The sequence below is a fragment of the Rhincodon typus genome, chromosome 39, assembly GCF_021869965.1.
Source record: "Rhincodon typus isolate 14 chromosome 39, sRhiTyp1.1, whole genome shotgun sequence".
Lineage (NCBI taxonomy): Eukaryota > Metazoa > Chordata > Chondrichthyes > Orectolobiformes > Rhincodontidae > Rhincodon > Rhincodon typus.
In genome coordinates, this window is record NC_063370.1 from 8,174,781 (window position 1) to 8,195,962 (window position 21,182).

General features: G+C 44.6%; 1 protein-coding gene and 1 long non-coding RNA gene across 2 annotated transcripts in view; one reads left to right on the plus strand and one right to left on the minus strand.

The window, feature by feature from the left end:
• Positions 1–11,642: 11,642 nt before the first annotated feature.
• The window catches only part of npas1 (neuronal PAS domain protein 1), a 214,654-nt gene continuing 205,114 nt past the window's right edge, over positions 11,643–21,182 (plus strand). The window contains exon 1 of the mRNA XM_048618221.1: positions 11,643–11,769. Coding sequence (XP_048474178.1) covers positions 11,669–11,769 — 101 coding nt within the window. The 5' untranslated portion in view covers positions 11,643–11,668. The remainder of the gene's footprint in view (positions 11,770–21,182) is intronic.
• LOC125487308 lies at positions 16,193–20,093 on the minus strand. The gene is made up of 3 exons (XR_007265799.1): positions 19,798–20,093; positions 18,958–19,648; positions 16,193–16,883 (listed from the first exon to the last, which is right to left on the minus strand). It is a non-coding gene; the product is annotated as an uncharacterized LOC125487308 (long non-coding RNA).

Genomic DNA, 21,182 nt, shown 5'->3' on the forward strand with positions numbered 1-21,182 from the left:
TTTCAGAGGACCATTTCAGAGGGCAGTTAAGGGTCAATCACACTGCTGTTGGTCTGACGTTATATGTAGGTCAGACTGGGTAAGGATGGTTGATTTCATAGAACATAGAACAGTACAGGCCTTTCGGCCACGATGTTGTGCCGAACTTTTATCCTAATCCTAAGGTCTATCTAACCTCCACCCCTACCTTATACTATCATCCATATGCCTATCTAATAGCCGCTTAAATGCCCCTAATGAGGCCGACTCTACTACCCTCTCTTGGCAATGCATTCCACGCCCCGACCACTCCCTGAGTAAAGAACCTACCTCTGACGTCTCCCCTATATCTACCTCCACTCACTTTAAAACTATGCCCCCTCTTAATAGCTACCTCCACCCGAGGAAAAAGTCTCTGACTGTCTACTGTATCTATACCTCTGATCATTTTGTACACCTCTATCAAGTCACCTCTCATCCTTCGTTGTTCTAAAGAGAAAAGCCCTAGCTCTCTCAACCTTTCCTTGTAAGACCTTCCCTCCATTCCAGGCAACATCCTGGTAAATCTCCTCTGCACCTTTTCCAACCCTTCCACATCTTTCCTGTAATGAGGCGACCAGAACTGGACACAATACTCCAGATATGGCCGAACCAGGCTTTTGTATAGCTGGAAAATAACTTCACGGCTCTTGAAATCAATCCCTCTATTAATGAAAGCTAACATACCATACGCCTTCTTAATAACTCTATCCACTTGGGTGGCAGCTTTCAGGGAACTGTGGACATGAACCCCAAGATCCCTCTGCTCCTCCACACTGCCAAGAATCTTTCCATTAACTCTGTATTCTGCTTTCAAGTTTGTCCTTCCAAAATGAATCACCTCACACTTTTCAGGGTTAAACTCCATCTGCCACTTCTCAGCCCAGCTCTGCATCCTATCAATGTCCCTTTGTAATCTAGAACGGCCCTCCGCACTGTCCACAACGCGACCCACCTTCGTATCGTCCGCGAATTTACTAATCCACCCTTCCACTCCTTCATCCAAATCATTTACAAAAATCACAAATAGAAGAGGACCCAGAACAGATCCTTGTGGTACACCACTCGTAACTGAGCACGATGTTGAATATTTTCTGTCCACTACCACCCTTTGTCTTCTAAGGGTCAGCCAATTCTGAATCCAATCTGCCACATTTCCCCCTATCCCATGCCTCCTTACCTTCTGCATGAGCCTACCATGGGGAACCTTCTCAAACGTCTTACTTAAATCCACTTATTTGGTCACCTCTTCAAAGAATTCAATAAGGTTTGTGAGGCATGATCTACCCCTCACAAATCCATGCTGACTATCATGAATCAAACTGTGCCTTTCCAAGTGATCAAATGATCGTTGCTGAGCCCTTTCCAATAATTTGCCCACTACTGAGGTAAGACTAACTGGCCTGTAATTTCCGGGGTTATCCCTATTCCCTTTTTTGAACAAGGGAATGACGTTTGCCGCTCTCCAATCTTCCGGCACTATACCCGTGGAGAGTGAGGATGAAAAGATCATCACTAAAGGCCCTGTGATCTCTTCCCTCGCTTCCCATAGAATCCTTGGATAAATCCCATCAGGCCCGGGGGACTTATCTATCTTAAGTTCCTCAAAATTCCTAGTACATCTTCCTTACTAACATCGACCTCCTCTCGCCTGCCAGCCTGTTTCACACTGTCTTCCTCCACAACTAGGTCCCTCTAAGTTGTGAATACCGAATTTCCTTCCCTAAATTTTCCTGTGTGCAGTTTGGTTTCCTCATTTGAGGAAGGATGTTCTGGCAATAGAGGGAGTGCAGCGAAGGTTTACCAGACAGCGTCCTGGGATGGCAGGACCGACATATGAAGAGGGACCTGATCGGTTAGGATTATATTCACTTGAGTTCAGAAGAATGAGGGGGAATCTCATAGAAACCTATAAAATTCTATCAGGACCAGTCACGGTAAATGCAGGAAGGATGTTCCTGATTACCGGGAAGTCCAGACCGAGGGTCACAGTCAAAAGATTTGGGTTTGGCCATTGAGGATGAGAAGAGGAGAAATTTCTTCATCCAGACAGTGGGGAGCCTGTCGGATTCTCTACCACAGAGAGCAGTCAAGGCCAAAACATTGAATGTTTTCAAGAAGAAATTAGATATAATTCTTGGGGCTAAAGAGATCAAAGGGTTTGGGGTGACAGTGGGAACATGGGGCTGAGTTGGATGATCAGCAACGATCATATTGATTGATGGGACAGGCCCAATGGCCCGAATGGCCTCTTTCCATACTGTAGGGATTCTGTGATTCCACTGTCTCAGCCTGCCCCCATATTCCTTCATTCTGTTAGCTCAATCACAATCAAGAACATGGTTAATGACTGCCCTCTGGGGTTGACAGCCCCAAAGATCAACAAGAAATTTCACTTTACCTTGGCACCAAATTGCTGACTCCTCATTTAGAGACCCTGACCTTTCATTCTGAATTCTCCAATCGGCTGGGTGGAGGGTATACTTTATTTATTTGTGGGATGTGGATGTCACTGGCTGGACCCATCCCTAATTGCCCCTTGAGAAAGTGGTGGTAAGATGCTTTGTTTGTGAAATCCGTGAGACGTAGGGACACCCACTGTGCCACCAGGGAGAGAGTTCCAGGATTTTGACCCAGTGACATGAAGAAGCAGCTGATATATTTCCAAACCTTGTGATGTGGGAAAAAAATAGATGGAATCATAGAATCCCTATGGTGTGGAAGCAGGCCATTTGGCCCATCAGGTCCATACCAACCCTCCAAACAGCCTTCCACCCAGGCTCACTTCCCTATCCTATCCCCTTAACCCTGCATTTCCCATGGCTAATTCACCTAGCTTGCACATCCCTGGGCAATTTAGCATGGCCAATCCACCTAACCTGCATACCTTTGGACTGTAGGAGGAAACCGGAAGACCTGGAGGGAACCCACGCAGACACAGAAAGAATGTGCAAACTCCACACAGACAGTTGCCCAAGGCTAGAATCAAATCCAGGTGCCTGGCGCTGTGAGGCAGCAGCGCTAACCACTGAGCCAAATTGCCCGCCCCCAAAGTGGGGGGCTGGAGTGTTCACAAGTTTGATTCCTTGGTTGTTCTGGGAGGCAAGATTGTTTGGAATGGATTTATACTACCTTGAGTTTAGAAACATGAGTAGTGGTTTTGTTGAAATGTGTGAGAAGCTGACTGTCAGGGGTTGGGAGAAGGGAAACATGGAGAGGCTGCTTTTGTTTTTGTTCATTTGTGTGATGTGGGCACAGCTGGTGAGTTGGCTTCTTGAACCACTGCAGTTTGTGTGGTGCAGGGACACCCACAAGACCACTGGGGAGGGATCTCAAGGATTTTGACCCAGCGACACTGAAGGAACGATAATGCATTTCCAAGTCGGGATGGTGAGTGGCTTAGAGGGGAACTTGTGGATGATGATGTTCCCATGTATCTTGCCCATGTCCTTCTGGGCGGAATTGGTCATGGGTTTGGAAGGTGCTGTTGAAGAATCCTTGGTGAATTTCTGCAGTGCATCCTGTAGATAGTACACAGCACTGCTACTGAGTGCCATGGATGGAGGGAGTGAACGTTCCAGATGATGGATCGGATGCTGAGCAAGTGGGTTACTTTGCCCTGGGTGGTGTCGAGCTTCTTGAGTGTTGCTGGAGCTGCACCCATCCAGGCAAGTGCGGTGTGTTACATCACACTCCTGATTTATACCTTGTAGATGTGGACACGCTTTAGGGAGTCAGGAGATGAGTTACGCACCACAGTGTTCCTAGCCTCTGACTTGCTCTTGTAGCCATAGTGTTTATATAGCTTGTCCAGTTCAGTTTCTGGTCAACAGTAATCTCCAGGATATTGACACCTCCTCTGGTATGTGGTTTCACAGGGGAATTTGCTGCCGGTTTTCCTGTGTGTCTGATGACCATGTGTTCCTAGGGGCTAGAGGTTGGCCAGTTGGCTGCACTGCATCTTTTAGATGGTCCATACTGCTGTCATGTTAAGTTCTTAGTGAGCCTGACAGGGTAGATGCTGAGAAGCTGTCCCGTGGAGAGTCCAATGTGATACTGTTTTTCCATAATGGGTCAACTATTTTAGACTGAGAGCAGGAGAAATTTCTTCAAACAGCAGATTTCGAGTCTTGAGCTGTGGCTGCCCAGTTGTGGGGTATGTTCAAGAAAGAGACTGATGGATGTTTAGATTCTAACCCCAAGGAATATTTGGATGAGAAGATGGCAGGGAGAATGGGGTTAAGACTGAGAATCAACCATGATCTGGCTGAATTGAGGGAGCAGTGGAAGGGCTAAATGGCCTGTAACTTATTGCAGATTTGTATTGAAGTAAATGATTCCGAGAAGGAGTTAACCAGTCAGAGAAGAGGGGCTAACAGCATAGTCAAATCTCAAAGTTAGCAGTTTAGCAACCTTAGCAGTGCAGCCTGTGCTGCGTGAGTGTTAGTGACAGTGTGCGGCAGTGAATGAAGTTTGGTTCTTTATAGTGCAAATAGAGGACTGAAGCAATGAGTCTCTGTGGGTCCTGCAGCGGAATATAACAGACGGTTGGTTAGTCTCAGATGTCTGAAGTTGGAATATTGAATTAGAAGAGATAATCCACAGCTGTGAGGTGGAAGCCAGCACAATCCAGACAGCTGTCAAACGTCCATAAAATCTACAGCTCAAACCAGCCGATTGGGCCCACCAGCCCTTGTCAGTGTGGCTTGTGAACGTGAACCACCTCCTAACTACGCAACCGGCATATCCTTCGATTCCTGTCTCCCTGAAATGTTTATCTGGATCACCCTCAACTCCAGACCAGACGCCCCTTGTGGTGCAGTGGGTACCATTACCTAAGACTAGACCTGAAGCTCCAGGTTCAAATCCTGCTCCAGGACTTGACGGCCAGGGATGCTGTTTCATAACGTGGTCAACCGGGTTGATTATCACTCTGTAAATCCTTCTGACATGGCAGGCGTAGGAGTGGGAGAGACATTGGCAGCCAGCAATATGCAGTAGCTGCAATGCAACAGGTAAAGATTCCACATGCAGATTCTTGCCATGAGCAAGCACTATCCTCGTTCCAAGGGATAGGCACACTCACTCACCCACCCACTCACACACTCATCAACCATCCACCCACCCACTCACACACCTATCCACCACACACCCACCCGCTCACTCACCCATTCACATACCCATCCACCACCCACTCACTCATTCTCTCACTCACCTACTCACATACCCATCCACCACCCACTCACACTCTCTCATTCACCCACTCACACACTCATCCACCACCCACCAACCCAGTAATTCACCCACCCACTCACACACACCCATCCACCACCCTCACACCCACCCACCCATACACCACCCTCACACCCACCCACCCATACACACTCTCATACCCACCCACCCCCTCACGCTCTTACACCCACTCACCAACCCACTCATTTACCCACCCACTCACTCACACACCCATACACCATCCACACACCCACTCACACCCCTCTCTCATTCTCATTCACCCACTCACTCTCATTCTCTCTCACTCACTCATGCTCATTCTCATCCACTCATTCACTCACCCACCCACTCATTCATTTACTCACTCACTCACCCACTCCTGAACTTCTGTCCCAAAGAGAATATCTGATCTGGGGAAGAGTCTGCAGGCTGGTAACAGAAATTTATTCACTCAATTGCTTCAGATGAATGCTGTCCTGGAAGTTGGCAAAGATGACCTCCTGGATTCCTGTAATATTGTTTAGTCCTAGTTTCTGGTATTATTTTCTGGTCATTGACAAATGGGCCAGCATTTATTGCCTGTCAATAACTGCCCCTTGAGAAGGTCATGGTCAGCTGGCTTCTTGAACTGCTGCAGTCTGTGTGCTGCAGGTAGTCCCACAATGGAGGAAGGGAATTCCAGGATTTTGACCCAATGACACCGAAGGAACAGTGATGTATTTCCAAGTCAGGATGGTGAGGGGAACTTGAAGGTGGTGCCATTCCCATGTATCTACTGCCCTTGTCCTTCTAGTGGTAGAGGTTGTAGGTCTGGAAGGTGCTGTTGGAGGATCTTAGGTGAATTTCTGCAGTGCATCTCGTACATAGTACACACTGCTGTTAATGGGTGCCAGTGGTGGAGGGATTGAATGTTTCAGGTGATGGATAGCATGCTGATCAAGTGGGGCTTTGTCCTGGATGCTATCAGAGCTTTTTAATGTTGTTAGACCTGCAGACATTCAGGCATGTGACTCCAGACCCATCAACCATGGTGGCCTTGACCTCAACAACTGTTTCATGAACTCTCCACATGCCTTCACAAGGGCTGTCGCTTCATGAACTAATTTGTGAACAGGCACTAATTGAAGAAAAGCAGGTGCCTAGAGCCCATCAACTCACCATTTTCCTCCCTCCAGCGTCACCACTAAAAGAGATTAAGGGAGTCATTGCTGTTTCTGGGACCTTGCTATGTGCAAATTGACTGCTGTGTCCAAAACCTTCAAATATAATCCATAGTTGCGAGAAACTTTAAGACATTTCTTTCTTTCATTCTTTCTTGCCCTCACTCCTTTGCTCTCTCCCTCTATCTTTGTTTCTCACTCTGTCTCTCTTTTTCTCTCCATCTTCCAGGCCGGGTGGGAGTGGAATCAAAGTTCAAGTTTTGAATGTTTGCTTATCTGCTCCTGAAAAATTCAGTGAAAACCTCACTCAAGAATATTTCTCTTTGCTCCTCGAGCATCCACTGTTCAAACAAGTCTCCCCGTGCACTGATACATTACTTCCCCTTCACTACTTCCTTAAAGCAATTTCTCATCCTCTGCCTTCCAGTCGAAGGGCTCAAAGCTTCAGCTAGACTACAGCTGTTGCTGTGGCACTTACAGCCAAGACGTTTTTGGAACAAATCATTCATGGGATGTGCATGTCACTGCCCAGTGGGCAGTTAAAAGTCAACCATATTGTTGTGGGCTTCACATATAGGCCAGACCAGTTAAGGATGGTAGATCTCCTTAAGAAGACTTTAGTGAACCAGATGGATTTTTAATGATCAAACATGGTCACCATTATGCTAGCTTTTAATTCCAGATTTTTATTGCGATTCAAACCCATATGACCAGAACATTAGCCTGGGTCTTTGGATTAGTCGTTCAGTGGTATTTCCACTACATGACTGCCTTCCTCAGAGGCTGGTCATATGAGGGCACCTAACTTCTATTATTTGTAAAATGACAGCTCCTTCAGCGATTTCCATCAAGCAGTGATATGTTATGGTTTATTCAAGGAGTCTGAGTTGCTATGGCAATATACACTTTTAATGCATGTGTGGTCTAGAGCTACAGTTAGTGATGGTCAAGGCTCCATTCTGTTTGTAACTTAGAAGACTGGGGATCTCTCCCCCTATCGCTGCCCACCATTACCCTGTGATGCAAGGATTTACAACTCAAACCTTTCTGACCATGTTATAAACACACTTTCCTTGTTTGTCAAATCCTGAAGTGGGGCTTAAACCTGGAGATTCTCGCTTCGATTCAGGGATGCTACCCACTGCACCACAAATCCTCTATACCTTTGAATGAGTAATGAATAAGTCTGAAGCTGGCATACACACTCGAGTATGCCGTAGACCTGAGATTTTACATGGAAATTAGAATGCAGAATCAGATCATTCAGCCCATGTAGTCCATTCTAGCATTTATTCTTCTTCTTAGTCTCCTTTCCATCTTTCCTCATCTCACTCGATCCATTTAGCCCTGCATTCCTTTCTCCCTGTCGAACTGGCCTTGCCTCCCCCTTAAATACGTCTGTAGTTTGTGTCTCAATCAATTCAGGTGGTAGCAAATTCCCACACTTAACCACTCTTTAGTTGAAGAGATTCCTTCTGAAATCCATATTTGATTCCTTGCTTTTCCCTTTGGGTGGAAACTTTTCTCTCTCTCATTCTACTCTCCCAGAACCTGTCATTACTTAAAGACCACTATTAGCTGCCCCCTTCAGCTTTCTTTTTTGACCAGAAAAAAAATTCTTTGGTTCAATTTCTCATGAAAGAATTTCTGGTTTAATCCATGGAAATGGTTTTATTTTGCCATCACTCCTTACAGAATAGCAGCAGGAATAGGCCCTTCTGCTCATCGAATCTACCCTTTCATTCAACTAAATCATGACTGATCGTCCACCTCAAAGCCATTTTCCCACACCATCCCCATATCCTTTGATGTCTTTAATATCTAGAAACAGATTTCATATCAATACTCTCTGCCGCATCTTCTAGCAAGATGGGGCGTTCCATTCCTGAACATCCCAGATGTCCTCCTATTTCAAGGACCGCAACATCCCCCCTTCGGTGGTCGAAAATGCTCTCGACCGCATCTCTTGAGTTTCCTGCACCTCTGCCCTCAAATCCCCTCCCCACAACAAAAACAAAGACAGAATCCCCCCCTTGTCCTCACATATCACCCCACTAACTTCCGGATTCAACGTATCATTCTCCGCCACTTCCGCCACCTGCAATCTGAGCCCACAACCAAAGATACATTTCCCTCCCACCTCTATCTGCCTTCCGTAGGGACCACTCTCTCCGCGACTCCCTTGTCTGCTCCACACTCCCCACTAGTCCCACCACCCCCAGCACCTTTCCCTGCAACCGCAGGAAGTGCTACACCTGCCCCTACACCTCCCCCCTCACCTCCATCCACAGAACCAAAAAAATCTTTCACATCAGACAGAGATACACCTGCACACCCGCCAATGTGGTCTACTGCATCCACTGCTCCCGATGTGGCCTCCTCTACATTGGTGAGACCAAGCGGAGGTTTTGAGACCGCTTTGTAGAGCACCTGCGCTTTGTTCGCAACAAACAACTCCACCATCCAGTCACAAGCCATTTAAACTCCCCCTCCCACTCCCTGGGCAACATGTCCATCCTGGGCCTCCCAGTGTCACAATGACGCCACCTGGAAACTGGAGGAGCAGCACCTCATAATCTGCCTTGGGAGCCCACAGCCCAATGGTGTCAATGTGGATTTTACTAGTTTCAAAATCTCCCCACCCCTGGCATTGTCCCATTACTAACCCTCCCTCTTATCCCTGATTCCTTGACCTGACACAACCTGTCCATCTTCTCTTCCACCTCACTGACTAATCCCCACCACTGCCTACCTGCACTCGCCTATCACCATTCTACCTATCTTCCCCAGCCCCACCCCTCCTCTCTCTATTTATTTCAGAGTTCCCTTCCCCCTCCCCCATTTCTGAAGAAGGGTCCCGACTCAAAATGTCAACTTTCCTGCTCCTCTGATACTGGCTGGCCTCCTGTGCTCCTCCAGCACCACACTGTGTTATCTCTGACTCCAGCATTGGCAGTTCTTACTATCTCATATCTGTACCCTTTTGTGTTAAAATGTCCAGCAGATTTTACACTCTGTTCCCAAATGTAGTCTAACCACAAGTTTAACTTCACTCCTCTATATTTTCCAATTCACCATCTACAGGTAAATCCTTATGGCATTTGCCAGTACCTTCTTCCCATGACATGGAGCACCACGAGCAATATGCCCTAACTGGCCAGTGTCAACAATAGAGTTGATGACAGGCAGTTTGCCTTTGAAGTAGATCATAAGTGAGTCCGCCCTGGATTCATTTGCAGAGGGAAGAGATCAAGCCTGAATTTTCACCAACCGAGTCCTTCCTACCAACTCTGCACTAATTAATCATGACTATTTCAATCTAAAGGAGCAAAAGCAGCAGATTCATGGGAGCACCACCCCCTCCAAACCATTCATCATCCTCATTTGGAAACGTATCCCCGTTCCTTCACTGTTACTGGGTCAAAATCCTGGAATTCCTTGCCTAAAGGCATTGTGGGTCCACCTCCAGCAATTACGCTGCAGCAGTTCAAGAAGGCAACTCATCACCGCCTTCTCAAGGGCAACTAGGGATGGGCAATAAATGCTACCCAGCCAGCGATGCCCCTGTCCCTTGAGTAAATAAAAGAAACTTTAAAACATAAGAATACACAAAATGGAGCAGAAGTAAGACCATAAGTCTATTTGACCCCTCAGACATTCATCACCATTAAATATAATCATGGCTGACCTTCCACATCAACTCTGATTTCCCACCCACATGCTATATCACAAGAGATGTGGTCAACTTTTAAATGCCCTCTGGGCAATTAAGGATGGGCAATGGATGAATGAGAAAAAAAGAATTTAACTTCTCACTTTAGATATATTCATCAATGAAGCATCCTCAACATCTGTGGCAGAGAATTCTGAAGAGTCACAACCCACTAAGAACTTTCTCTTCATCTAACTTCTAAATAATCTGTCCCTTATCCTGACATTTTTAAAAAATTCATTCACAAGTTGCAGATGTTGCTGCCCAAGCTTGCATTACCCAGAAGGCAGTTGAGAGTCCATCACATTACTGTGGGTCTGGAATCACATGTAGGCCAGACTAGGTAAGGGTGGCAACTTTCCTTCCCTCATCTCTTGGGTCATTAGAGTAAGTGGAAAAGTGGAGTTGAAGTAGAAATCAGCATGATTGCATTTAATGGCGGAGAAGGCCTGAGGGAGCCAAATGGTCTCAAGGATATTAGTGAACCAGATGGGCTTTTAGTAACAATCGGTAGCAGTCACACAGTTGGCATTAGGTTTTTTTAAAATGCCAGTATCTTTAATTTAACTCAAATTTCACCATTTCCTATGGTGGGATTTGAACTCATGTCCCCAAAACATTAACCTGGGGCATTGGATTACTGATCCAGTGACATTACCACAACACCACCATCACCTCCTATTTATCCCATGCTCTAGGTTCAGAGGAAACCATCTCTCAGCATCTACCCTGTCTACAACTCCTTCAGAATCTTGTATGTTTCAATATGATCATCTCTCATTCTTCTAAACAGAGATTATCGACTTCCTTTACTCAGTGTCTCATCATAGGACCACCCTCTCATCCCAGGGATCAATCTGGTGAAACTTCACTGTACCACTTTCAATATAATACTGCAATATGGAACTGAAACCTGCACACTGTATTCTGGGTGTAGTGAATCAAAACAAAACTCAGTATAGTTGGAGCAAAGGCTTCTTCTTTCTGGTACTCCTTGAATGGCCAACAACCATTTGCTTTCCTAATTATTGGCTGCATCTACTTGGTAACTTGCTGTGTCCCTTATATGAGTACACACAGTATCTCTGAGCATCAATACTTACAAGTTTCATGCCTTTCAATAAAACTAAAACAAATGAGTCTGAGATTCCGAGATCATTTCTAGCAATCTAACAGTTGAAGTTGGCCAACTTAGCACAAGCCAAAGATCAGCCATGGAATTTTCAATAATTCACATCTACTCTTGGGCACCAACTAGCCAATTTTAGAAATGATGTGCCTGGTTATGATTTTGACCCACCAAAGCCAAAACTATCACGACCAAGTAACTTGCTCACTGCTGTAGCAGTCATTTCTGGCAGGTAGCTAATTATAAAACATATATTCATGTGCATTAAGCAAGAGAAAACCATTGATTGTGTCAAATCCAACCTCATTTTCTTCTCTTGCCTATCTTTTTAGGAGGTCAAGGTCATCTCAAGGAGCCAGCCAATCAGAAAGCCTGTAGGGATGCTGTAAAGCCAGGTGACTCTGGGAAGGTGGCTGAATGTTAAAGATGGCAACCCAATACAACAATGAACTGAAATGTGTTAGCGTAGAGTGGGACTTCCTTCAAGGACTGCTCGTAAAGAACCAACCAGTCCCTTGGTAAGACTCGCGTGGCTTCATGTTGTCCAAGTGGGGTGATGATGATGGTGGTGGGGTGATAATATCACTAGACTAGCAAGCCAGAGGCCTGGGCCAATGCTAGTGTTCAAATCCTGCTGTGTTAGCTGGAGGAATCTCCATTTATTTAATTCAAGCAAAATTATCTGACAAATCTAATTAATTAAAAATCTGGAATTGGAAGGCAAATCTCAGTGATGACCATGAAACTATCCTCCTTATTATTTATACTCATCTGGTTCACTAATGACCCTTTGGGGAAGGAAACCTGCTGTCCTTACCTGGTCTGGCCTACATGTGACTCCAGACCCACAGCAACATGGTTGTCTCTTGACAGCTCTCGAGGGCAATTAGAGATAGTCAATAAAGGCTAGCTCTGCCGGTGATATCCACAGCCCACGAATTTTTTTTAAAAAATGCAGTTTTTTGCTGAATTAAATTTCTGGGGTTGAGGGGGGCACTTTTGTGGTGGGCTTTCTTTTTCTGACCAATGGAATGGAGCCAATGCGTTGGGACCCATTAGCAGCACCTATCACAGGATGGCCACTGACAGGTTCTTTCAGTGGATTAAGCTACAACTTCCCAAAGTCAAGGTCATTTCTGATTGTGGCTCATTGCAACAAAAGTTGTGTTCTGTAGTGTCAAAAATGAAATAGATGTTAAGGGTCCTTTCATGCAGTAAACTGCTGAACGCTTCAAGTGCAAGAGTTAGCATTTACTATCTTAGTTGCTCCTGCCTCCCCTCATCTGCCCCAAAAACCTGATTCATACACTTGTTACCTCCAAAGTCAGCTATACCAATGCTCTCTGTCATACCAACTCTTTCCTTTCACTTGAGCTTATGTCAAATCTGATCAAATCTAGTTTATCCAGTATTCCTTGTTTACTGACTACATTGTCACCCAGTATGGCAACACCCGATTAAAAGTTCCAATTTTCTTTTCAAATCTTGCCATAGCGCTAGAATTCCTTTGAGATCTTTATTCCTCTAACTCTGGTGTCTTGATGTTCATTATTACATCATTGGTGGCCATGCTTTCAGCTACCTGGGCCCAGGCTCTAGACATCCCTCCCTAAACCTCTCTCCTTCTTGACTTTTCATACCTCCTATTAAGGCAGCCCTTAAACCTACCTCTTTGATTAATTTACTGATCGCTTAACTCAATATTGGTTTACAAGGCTCAATTAGGTGCTTTATAAATTTAAGTTGCTGTAGTCCTACTATACAGTGATGATCGGACTAACGATCAGCATATACGTTTGATCAAGTCATGCCTAGCTAACGGAAGACTTTAATCTGTCAAAGCAGTTGCAGATGTAGGTGTAGGGACTTATGATAAAAACACTTTATCTGTAAACTCTCACAGAGAAGCATGAGGGATGCTGAGGAGGTGGTCTGCTGTTTCAATCAAGGATGTGGCAAAGTGACAACTGGACACGTTTTGTAACATGGACTGTTGGCGATATGTTGTGGTGCCCCCACGGGTGTGACAGTATTTACACGAGTCCCCCGGGGTAGTGTGTCACTATTTACAGGGAGTCCCCCAGCAGTGGGTTGGGGAGTATGTCAGTATTTACAGGGATCTCCTGGGGGACGTAGAGTCCCCAGGAGGACTGTGTCAATATTTACAGGGTGTCCCAGGGAAAAGTGTGTCATTATTTATAGGGAATCCTGGGGAGGGGGTCCGGTGGTGGTTGGGTGTCAGTACTTATGGAGAGCTCCTGGGAGCATATCATTATTTACAGGGTGTCCCCAGGAAGCATGTCTGTATTCACAGGGAGTACCCGGAAGTGTGTTGCTATTTACAGGGAATTTGATGAGTCCATCAGTATTTTCAAGGCGTCCCAAGGAATGTGCCATTATTTATAGGAGCTCCCCAGATAAGTGTCAGTCATGGGAAGGCGCAAATATTATCAGGGACTGTGACTATTGTTTCAGACTGCTGACACACATCCACAGGCAGTTTAGGAGAAGAGGTTAAGGAGGGGTCATGGGTTACTGACCGTGTGACCCTCTTCCTGTCCCATTGGTGCAGCAATTGGGTAAAATGCCAGCAGCTCTCTTAAATTTACTTTCTATCTAAATTTACTATCTATCTCTGTGCCTGGAATATTGACCCTGGAATGTTGCTAGTCTGTTTGACCCCTTTCCATACCTAGCAGTGCATTCACCCACTGAGACACATACAGACATGCATACATACACAAACAAACACGCATACATATATGCACACATTACTATCGAGAGTGGGCGTCACAGGGGAGGAGGTGACAGTGGGGAGATATCGGAATATCCAAGCAGACTGGAATTGCAGTTCATCGTAGGCAAAGCTGCATGGGGTGAACACACAGTAAGCATATTGATCTCTGTTCAATTAATGGGAATGTTCACTCAAATCCTTAAGCTCCTGACATCAAAATGTGTAAGATTTGAGAGTTGTATGCCGAGCAACCTCTGCAGCCCAACTGTCTTTACGTTTTGAGCGTCAGCGATTATATAATCCTGTATGAAGATAGGTTTGTTAGTCATCTAAAGTATAAAGAAGTGGTGGAAGTACCCAAAAGGCTTGGTATGTTGAAGAATAAGGGCAAGTGTGAATATTTATGGTGTCTGACATATCAGCATCACCACTCTGCTCTAGACTTTACCATTCTCACTCCCTCCCGTCCAGCATTGCAACTTCCATCCCCCTCTTGACTTGTCCAAAACTCTGCTGCCCCAGATCTCAACCTGCACCAAATCCAATTCATTCAACACCCTTCAGGGCCGTTGGTTTGCAGATTGGCAGTGACTTGATTTTCGATATCTCATCCTTTGTTTTTGAATCCCTCCATGATCTCCTCCATCCCTATAACCTTCTGGGATCTATATGTTCCTTTATCTCTAGCCTCTTGCATACCCTTATCTTAATTGGTCCTCCACTGGCAGCCATGCCTTCAGCTGCCTGGGTCCTAAGTTCTGGAGTTCCCTCTCTAAACATCTCCACCTCTCTCCTCTTTTAAGACATTCCTGAAAACCTACTCTTTTCACCGAGCTCCTGGTCACCGGTCTTAATTTCTCAATATGAAATTTTCTTAATAATTGCCCTGTGTAGCATTTTGAGGGCATTTTACTAAGTTAGTATCATAGTAGCTGAAAGATGAAGCAGCGTCTTCAGAAAGTTGTGAAAATAGTGAGGGGGAGGTGGGGAATTGATGATGAAGCCAGTTGCAGTGAGGCAGCTCTAACTGTAATGTTTAACAGTGAATTATGAGACCCCTGCAAGGTCAAAGTGACACAAAGGGGATCCCAAGAGCAATAATTTACCAAACAGGAAGACTGCTATTATAAAGGCAAAATATGACGGTGAAAGTACATAAAGTGGAGTTCTCTCCATTATGCAGAGGCATCATCATGTTCTTTATGCAAACACCTCCTCTGTGAGACATGCTCTGAATTGAGCACTAGGGAGACTTCAGAATTTCCAAGAATGGTTCCTGGGATTCCTGAGACACAGTCAATTACGTGGATAGAATGGAGAATCTGGGACTATGCTCCTTGGAGAAGGCAAAGTTGGGAAAGGATTTGATCAAGCTACCCAAAACCACGAGGGTTCTGAACAGGGCAGATTGGGAGAAATGATTCCTATTAGCAAAGAATATTGAATAGCAACCTGAGGAAACATATTTTTTCAGGTAGCAAGTGGTTAAGGGTCTGGAATGCAGTGTGTGAGAATGTGATGAAGGCCAGTTCAGCCATGATTTTCAAAAGGAAACTGGATAATTAACAAGAGAAAAATGATTTCTGGTCAGTCAGTGGCCTAGTGTTAATGGCCCTGGATAGGTTAGACTAGGCTTTGGCTGATGTTCTAGGTGTATGGCTTCGAATCCTACCATGGCAGGTTGTGAAATTTGAATTCAAAAATCTGCAATAAAAAATTGGCTAAATGGTGGCCATGTAACCATTGTTGATTGTTGCAAAAATCCGTCAGTCCTGTAGGGAATCGAAATAGCCATTCTTACTGTGATGGTGTGGACTTGATGGGCTGAAAACACATTGAATTAGATCCTGTGTACAAACCACTGGGAAACAAAACTGCAAGTAATACCAACCACTCCAGCAAACCGAGGCATATAAATAACAAGTGGGATAGAACACCAATACTTCACCAGAGGCGCACTGACAATATTACCTAGCAGGGTGACGAAACATTTGCGACGAAACATTTGCAACCAAACCCACCGGCTCGGCGAGCATGTCTCCAACCTCATCCACAATCCAAGCTTTAAATCTTCTCGAAACCTTTAAATAACAACTGAGCCTATGAATCTCTGTAATGTGTCAGTAATGCGCTGATACTTCAGATCTCATGACAGTGAAATGAAAACGTAAATTTCTGGTGGAGCTCACTTTCTGTTTTATTTCAGATTTCCAGCATCTGCAATATTTTGTTTCCATGATGGTGACTTTGTCCGGAGGTGCTATTGATTGCCATGGCATCAGTGATATTGCCTGTTACTCCTGTTTGTCGTCAGGTTTTTATTTCACGGGCTACAGCTGCTGTCCTAGACTTTGTTCGTTCTGATGCAGCATGGCCAAGTTTTGTTCCAGATCAACTGCTGCCTGATCTCGTTCCTCAAGCTGTTTTCAAACCTTTTCAGTATTTACTTTTCATTTCTTAACAGTTTCTAGCTCATTTGAAGCTTCTGCTTTTTTTTTACCATGGGTTCTTCTAATTCGATCAAAGATTTCATGTTTTGTCGCTCCAGTATATTTTCTCCTTCATATCCTGCTGCAATAATTGTCTGGCCCTTCAATGTTTTCTTCACCTTTTATTTTATTTCATACCTGGTCCTCTTCCACTTGCTGCTGAGTGGTTATTTGGTTTCTTCCATATCTTGCCGCGTTATTTTGCTGGAGCACTGGAGCTAGCATTTAGTTTTGAAAGGGGCTGTCTCTGAGTGAATTGCAGCTCCTTGATGTGTGTGTTGTACTTCTCCATCTAATTTTGCAGGTTTGTCATGTTCTCCAGTGTTGCTTGGAGCTCAAGCCAATATTTCCGTAGCTGTTCCTGTTGAGCATGATCTCTTTGATGTGTGAGTTGCTCCAGATCTACCTGTAATTGAGCAATCTTTTAATTGGATTGATGATACAGCATTTATAACTCTTTGTGCTTCCTTGCTTTTTTTCTTTCAGCTTTTTTTTCTTTGTGAATTGAGCAGAAGTATCCCATATACTTGATCCTGTGTCAATCTTTTCTTTAACTCATTCACTCATGGGATGTAGGTGTTTGAGGTTGTAGACATGCTCGCCGAGCCGGTGGGTTTGGTTACAAATGTTTCGTCACCTGCTATGTAACTTCGTCAGTAGGTGTTTCTGGCTGGGCCACCATTTATTGCTCACTTGTTGTTGCCCTTGAGAAGGTGGTGGTGAGCTGCCTTCTTGAACTGCTACTTTTTATTTGGTTCTGTGATTCCGATGGGAATCACAGCTCATAATTAAGAGTCACCAGTACTCTCAGCACAGATAATTTAAATGCAATCATCAATTTAATAATCGTCTTCTAGCTCTCCACCTGAAAAACCACAGAATGAATCCCTTTCTCTGAATCTGTTCACAAAATGGTCTATGCATTCTCTAAGTCTGTGTCTGAAGTTAAATCTCTGAACTACTGCTCTAATGTGGTGCATGTCTTTTGGGAATCTTTTGTCTTTTTGACTGATAGTCCCGGTGTTAAGTCTATGCATACCTTTATTTCAAATTGGTAAGCAAATCTTAATGGGTTTTTTTCTGCATTGGACATACTGGAATCTTGAAACCATAGCTCTGAACACTGCTTAAACATGTTCAATTCTGTTAAGAGGTCTGTTGTGTCTCCATTTAAACTAAGCAATTTTGTGGATATTCTGACAATATGCCTTTGACTGTTCCCGCTTGCTGGCAATCTGGTGCACACCTTGAACACTTGCCGTGAGTTAAACTGGCTTCTTGATAGGATTTGGTTTAAAGTTTTAGCAAAGATTTGTAGCTCATGTTGTGGGTGAGGTTGTTGATTTGCATGCCGAGCTGGCTTGTTTTCGTTCATCAGTGAGGCCTCTAATGAAGTGATGTTGTTCTACTCCACTTGGAACTTATACTGTCTGGTCTGTTGTGGTAAGTAGTGTCATTTCTGATCTGTATGGGTTTGCATATGGGGTCCAATATGTTGGTTGATAGAAGGATAGACCTGAAACGTCGACTCTCCCGCTCCTCTGATGCTGCCTGACCTGCTGTGTTCCTCCGGCTCTACACTATATTGACTGCTTACCAGCAAGCTGTTTTTTCAACAGTGCTGTAACAAGCAAAGATATTGAGGGCTGTCTCATGCACTTTAGCACAATATGAGACTGGTGAACATGTTTTTTACTTGAAGATTAATTCCTTCCTGACTAGGGAAGCACAATACAGGTAGTTCTACTATAATGCATGTTTCATTAACATGAATTGGCTGTAATGTGACTGATGAATAGTGGACACTGTTTGGATAATGCAAACTTTCTGCTGTACAGATATGGAGGTTTTCTATAGCAATTTCCCTATAGTGCAAGGTCACATAAGAATGCAACTATTGCATTATAGGAGCACCACCCCATAGGTCATATCAGCACAATGTTTTCCACTGCTGCTTACCATGTTAATGATATTAGTTTAACCATCAATTGCTGATTAGGGATTAACTCGGTGGGTTAGTTTATTTAAAACAGCAAAACACAGCACAAGTTTATAAAGCAGATATTACAGCTAATCAGGGCATTTCTATGTGTGCAGCTTGCAGACCTACAGCAGACTAATTGACAGAGTCACAACGGAAACCCACAGCACAGAGTCCTTAGAGGTGAACTCTCTTAACGACAAAGTGCACATACAACAGGCTCAAGACACACCTTCCAGAGACATGAGTTTATAATCAAGGCTTTCAATCCCTTTCACAAACAAAACAGAAATTGCTGGAAAAGCTCGGCAGGTCTGGCAGCATCTGTGCAGAGAAATTAGTTAACATTTCGGGTCGAGTGACTCTTCCTCAGAACTCAATCCAAAATGTTAACTCTAATTTCTGTCGACAGATGCTGGCATACCTGCCGAGCTTTTCCAGCAATTTCTGTTTTTGTTTTAGATTTAGAGTATCCGCAGTTCTTTTGGGTTTTACTTACAATCCTTTTACTGGACAGATAGACTTTGAACTGTCAGTGCACCACCGCCAAGACACAATGGAGGTCCATCTTCTCTGATTCTGATACAGATCTGATCCAGGGGTTTTGCTGAGGAAAGAAGCTGGGAGTTCTCCAATGCTTCCATGTTAGACATGTTTAATCATGGGGTCCAAGTAACAGGAAGCGTAGGGTTGACTGAAAATTCCTATTGTTCCTAAGATAGAACATTCATTCTGGATATATGACTGTTGTACATTGTTGTAAACGTTGTCTCTGCATTGTGTGTTGAAACTAGGAACTGAAGTGTTACACGTGGCGTTGTTTAGGGAGATTCTAAACATAACCGTCAGCAATAACAACGTATATTTGCATAGTCCCTACACGTGAATCCGCTAACATTTTGTATCTCTTATCTGATTTAATACCATTTTCGAAATACCGTTGCCCACTCTGGTGACAGCGATGTGGAGTGAGTGTTTCTGAAGCTACCTCGTACAGTTTACTTCTGGAATTTCACGCCAGAAGAAGCGACCCCAGGCAGTCTTTACACATTCCACTCAGTATTTCTCTCTCTCTCTCTGCCTGCAGCTGTGTAAACATTATAATGGTTTATGTCCTTTCCTGGCAAGGAGCCAACTCTCGACATTTCGCAAAAAAAGAGAAAAGCCAAAGAGCTGCGGATGCTGGAAATCTGAAATAAAAAAACAGAAAAATGCGGGTTCTGAAAGAGGGTCTGTGGACCCGAAGCGTTCACACTTTTCCTCTCACCCGCCCCGTGCAAGATGCTGCTAGACCTGTCGAGTTTTCTGTTTTTATTTCAAACTACCTCCTAAAACTCACCTGGCCAACAACACTCCATACTTCTCCGATGTTTTGATGCATTTTTTTCAATCGTTCATTCGCCGTGTGAGGCCATCCTTCGTTGGGGGTGGTGGTGGAACGTTCTGCTGGAAGGTTCTGGAAATGCTCAGCCGTTGAGCCCAGCGCCGGCGGGGAAGAGGAGTTCTGAGGAAGGGCCACCGGACCCCGAAACGTTAACTGTGATTTTTTTTTTTGTTTCTTCACAGATGCTGCCAGACCCGCTGAGCTTTTCCAGCAACTTCTCTTTTTGATCCTGAGAAGTTCGCGCCTTTTTTCCCCTCCCCCCCGAACCGGGACCAAATGGTTTTAAGCCGAGGAAAACGGCGCAGGCATAAAGTTGGAGGGTCTGGAAAACAAGAGGAATGACATTGAAAAAGGGATAATGGTGGGAGTCAGGGAAAAAAACGAAAAGGCGGCGACGGCACGAATAAAAATACGGGCGGGAAGGAGGCCATTTAGCCCATCGAATCGAGTCTGTGCCTCCATTGTCCTGCCTGTTGTCATAGTCTGAGATTGCTCATTCACAAGACAGTCAGTCATTGGTTTTTATTGAACGTGACTATAGGGTCACAGATGATGTGTTAAACCTGGAGCTTTACAGACCCAGTATTCAGTTCTACATGCTCAGCAGCTATCTCAGAATGAAGATATAATTCCCTTTACACCGCACTTGTCCTTCAAATCCTGGACTCCCTCATCAATCACAAATCTGTCCAACTCAGCCTTGAATATATTTGGCGATCTTGCAGTTTCCTAAAGGAAATTCCAAAGACTAATATCCCTCTGAGAGAAGAAATTGCTCCTCTTCTCCATCTTAAATGGGTGTCCCCTTGTTCTTGATCGGTCCTCCACAAAAGAAAGCATCCTCTTAGTATCCACCCTGTTAAGGCCCTTCAGACTCTTATATCTTTAATAAGATCGCCACTCATTTGTCAAAACTCCAATGAGTACAAGCCCCCAACCTGCTTGACCTCACATCATAAGCAAAGTCCCCTTTATTCCAGCAGTCAGCGAGTGAACCTTCTCTGAACAGATACCATTGTAAATGGGGAAGGTTGGTGGCATAGTGGAAGTCACTGGACTAGTAATCCAGAAGGTTGAGACTCTGTTCTGGGGAAATGGGTTCAAATTTTACCATGGCAGATCGCAACATTTGAATTCAATGCATTAAAAGCTGGACCAATGGTGACCATCATCAATCGTTGTAAAAACCCAACTTTATACCCTTTTGGGCAATTTGCCATCCTTACCTGGTCTGGCCAATATGTGAGACAACAAGGTGCAGGGCTGGATGAACACAGCAGGCCAAGCAGCATCATAGGAGCAGAAAGGCTGACGTTTCAGGCCTAGACCCTTCATCAGAC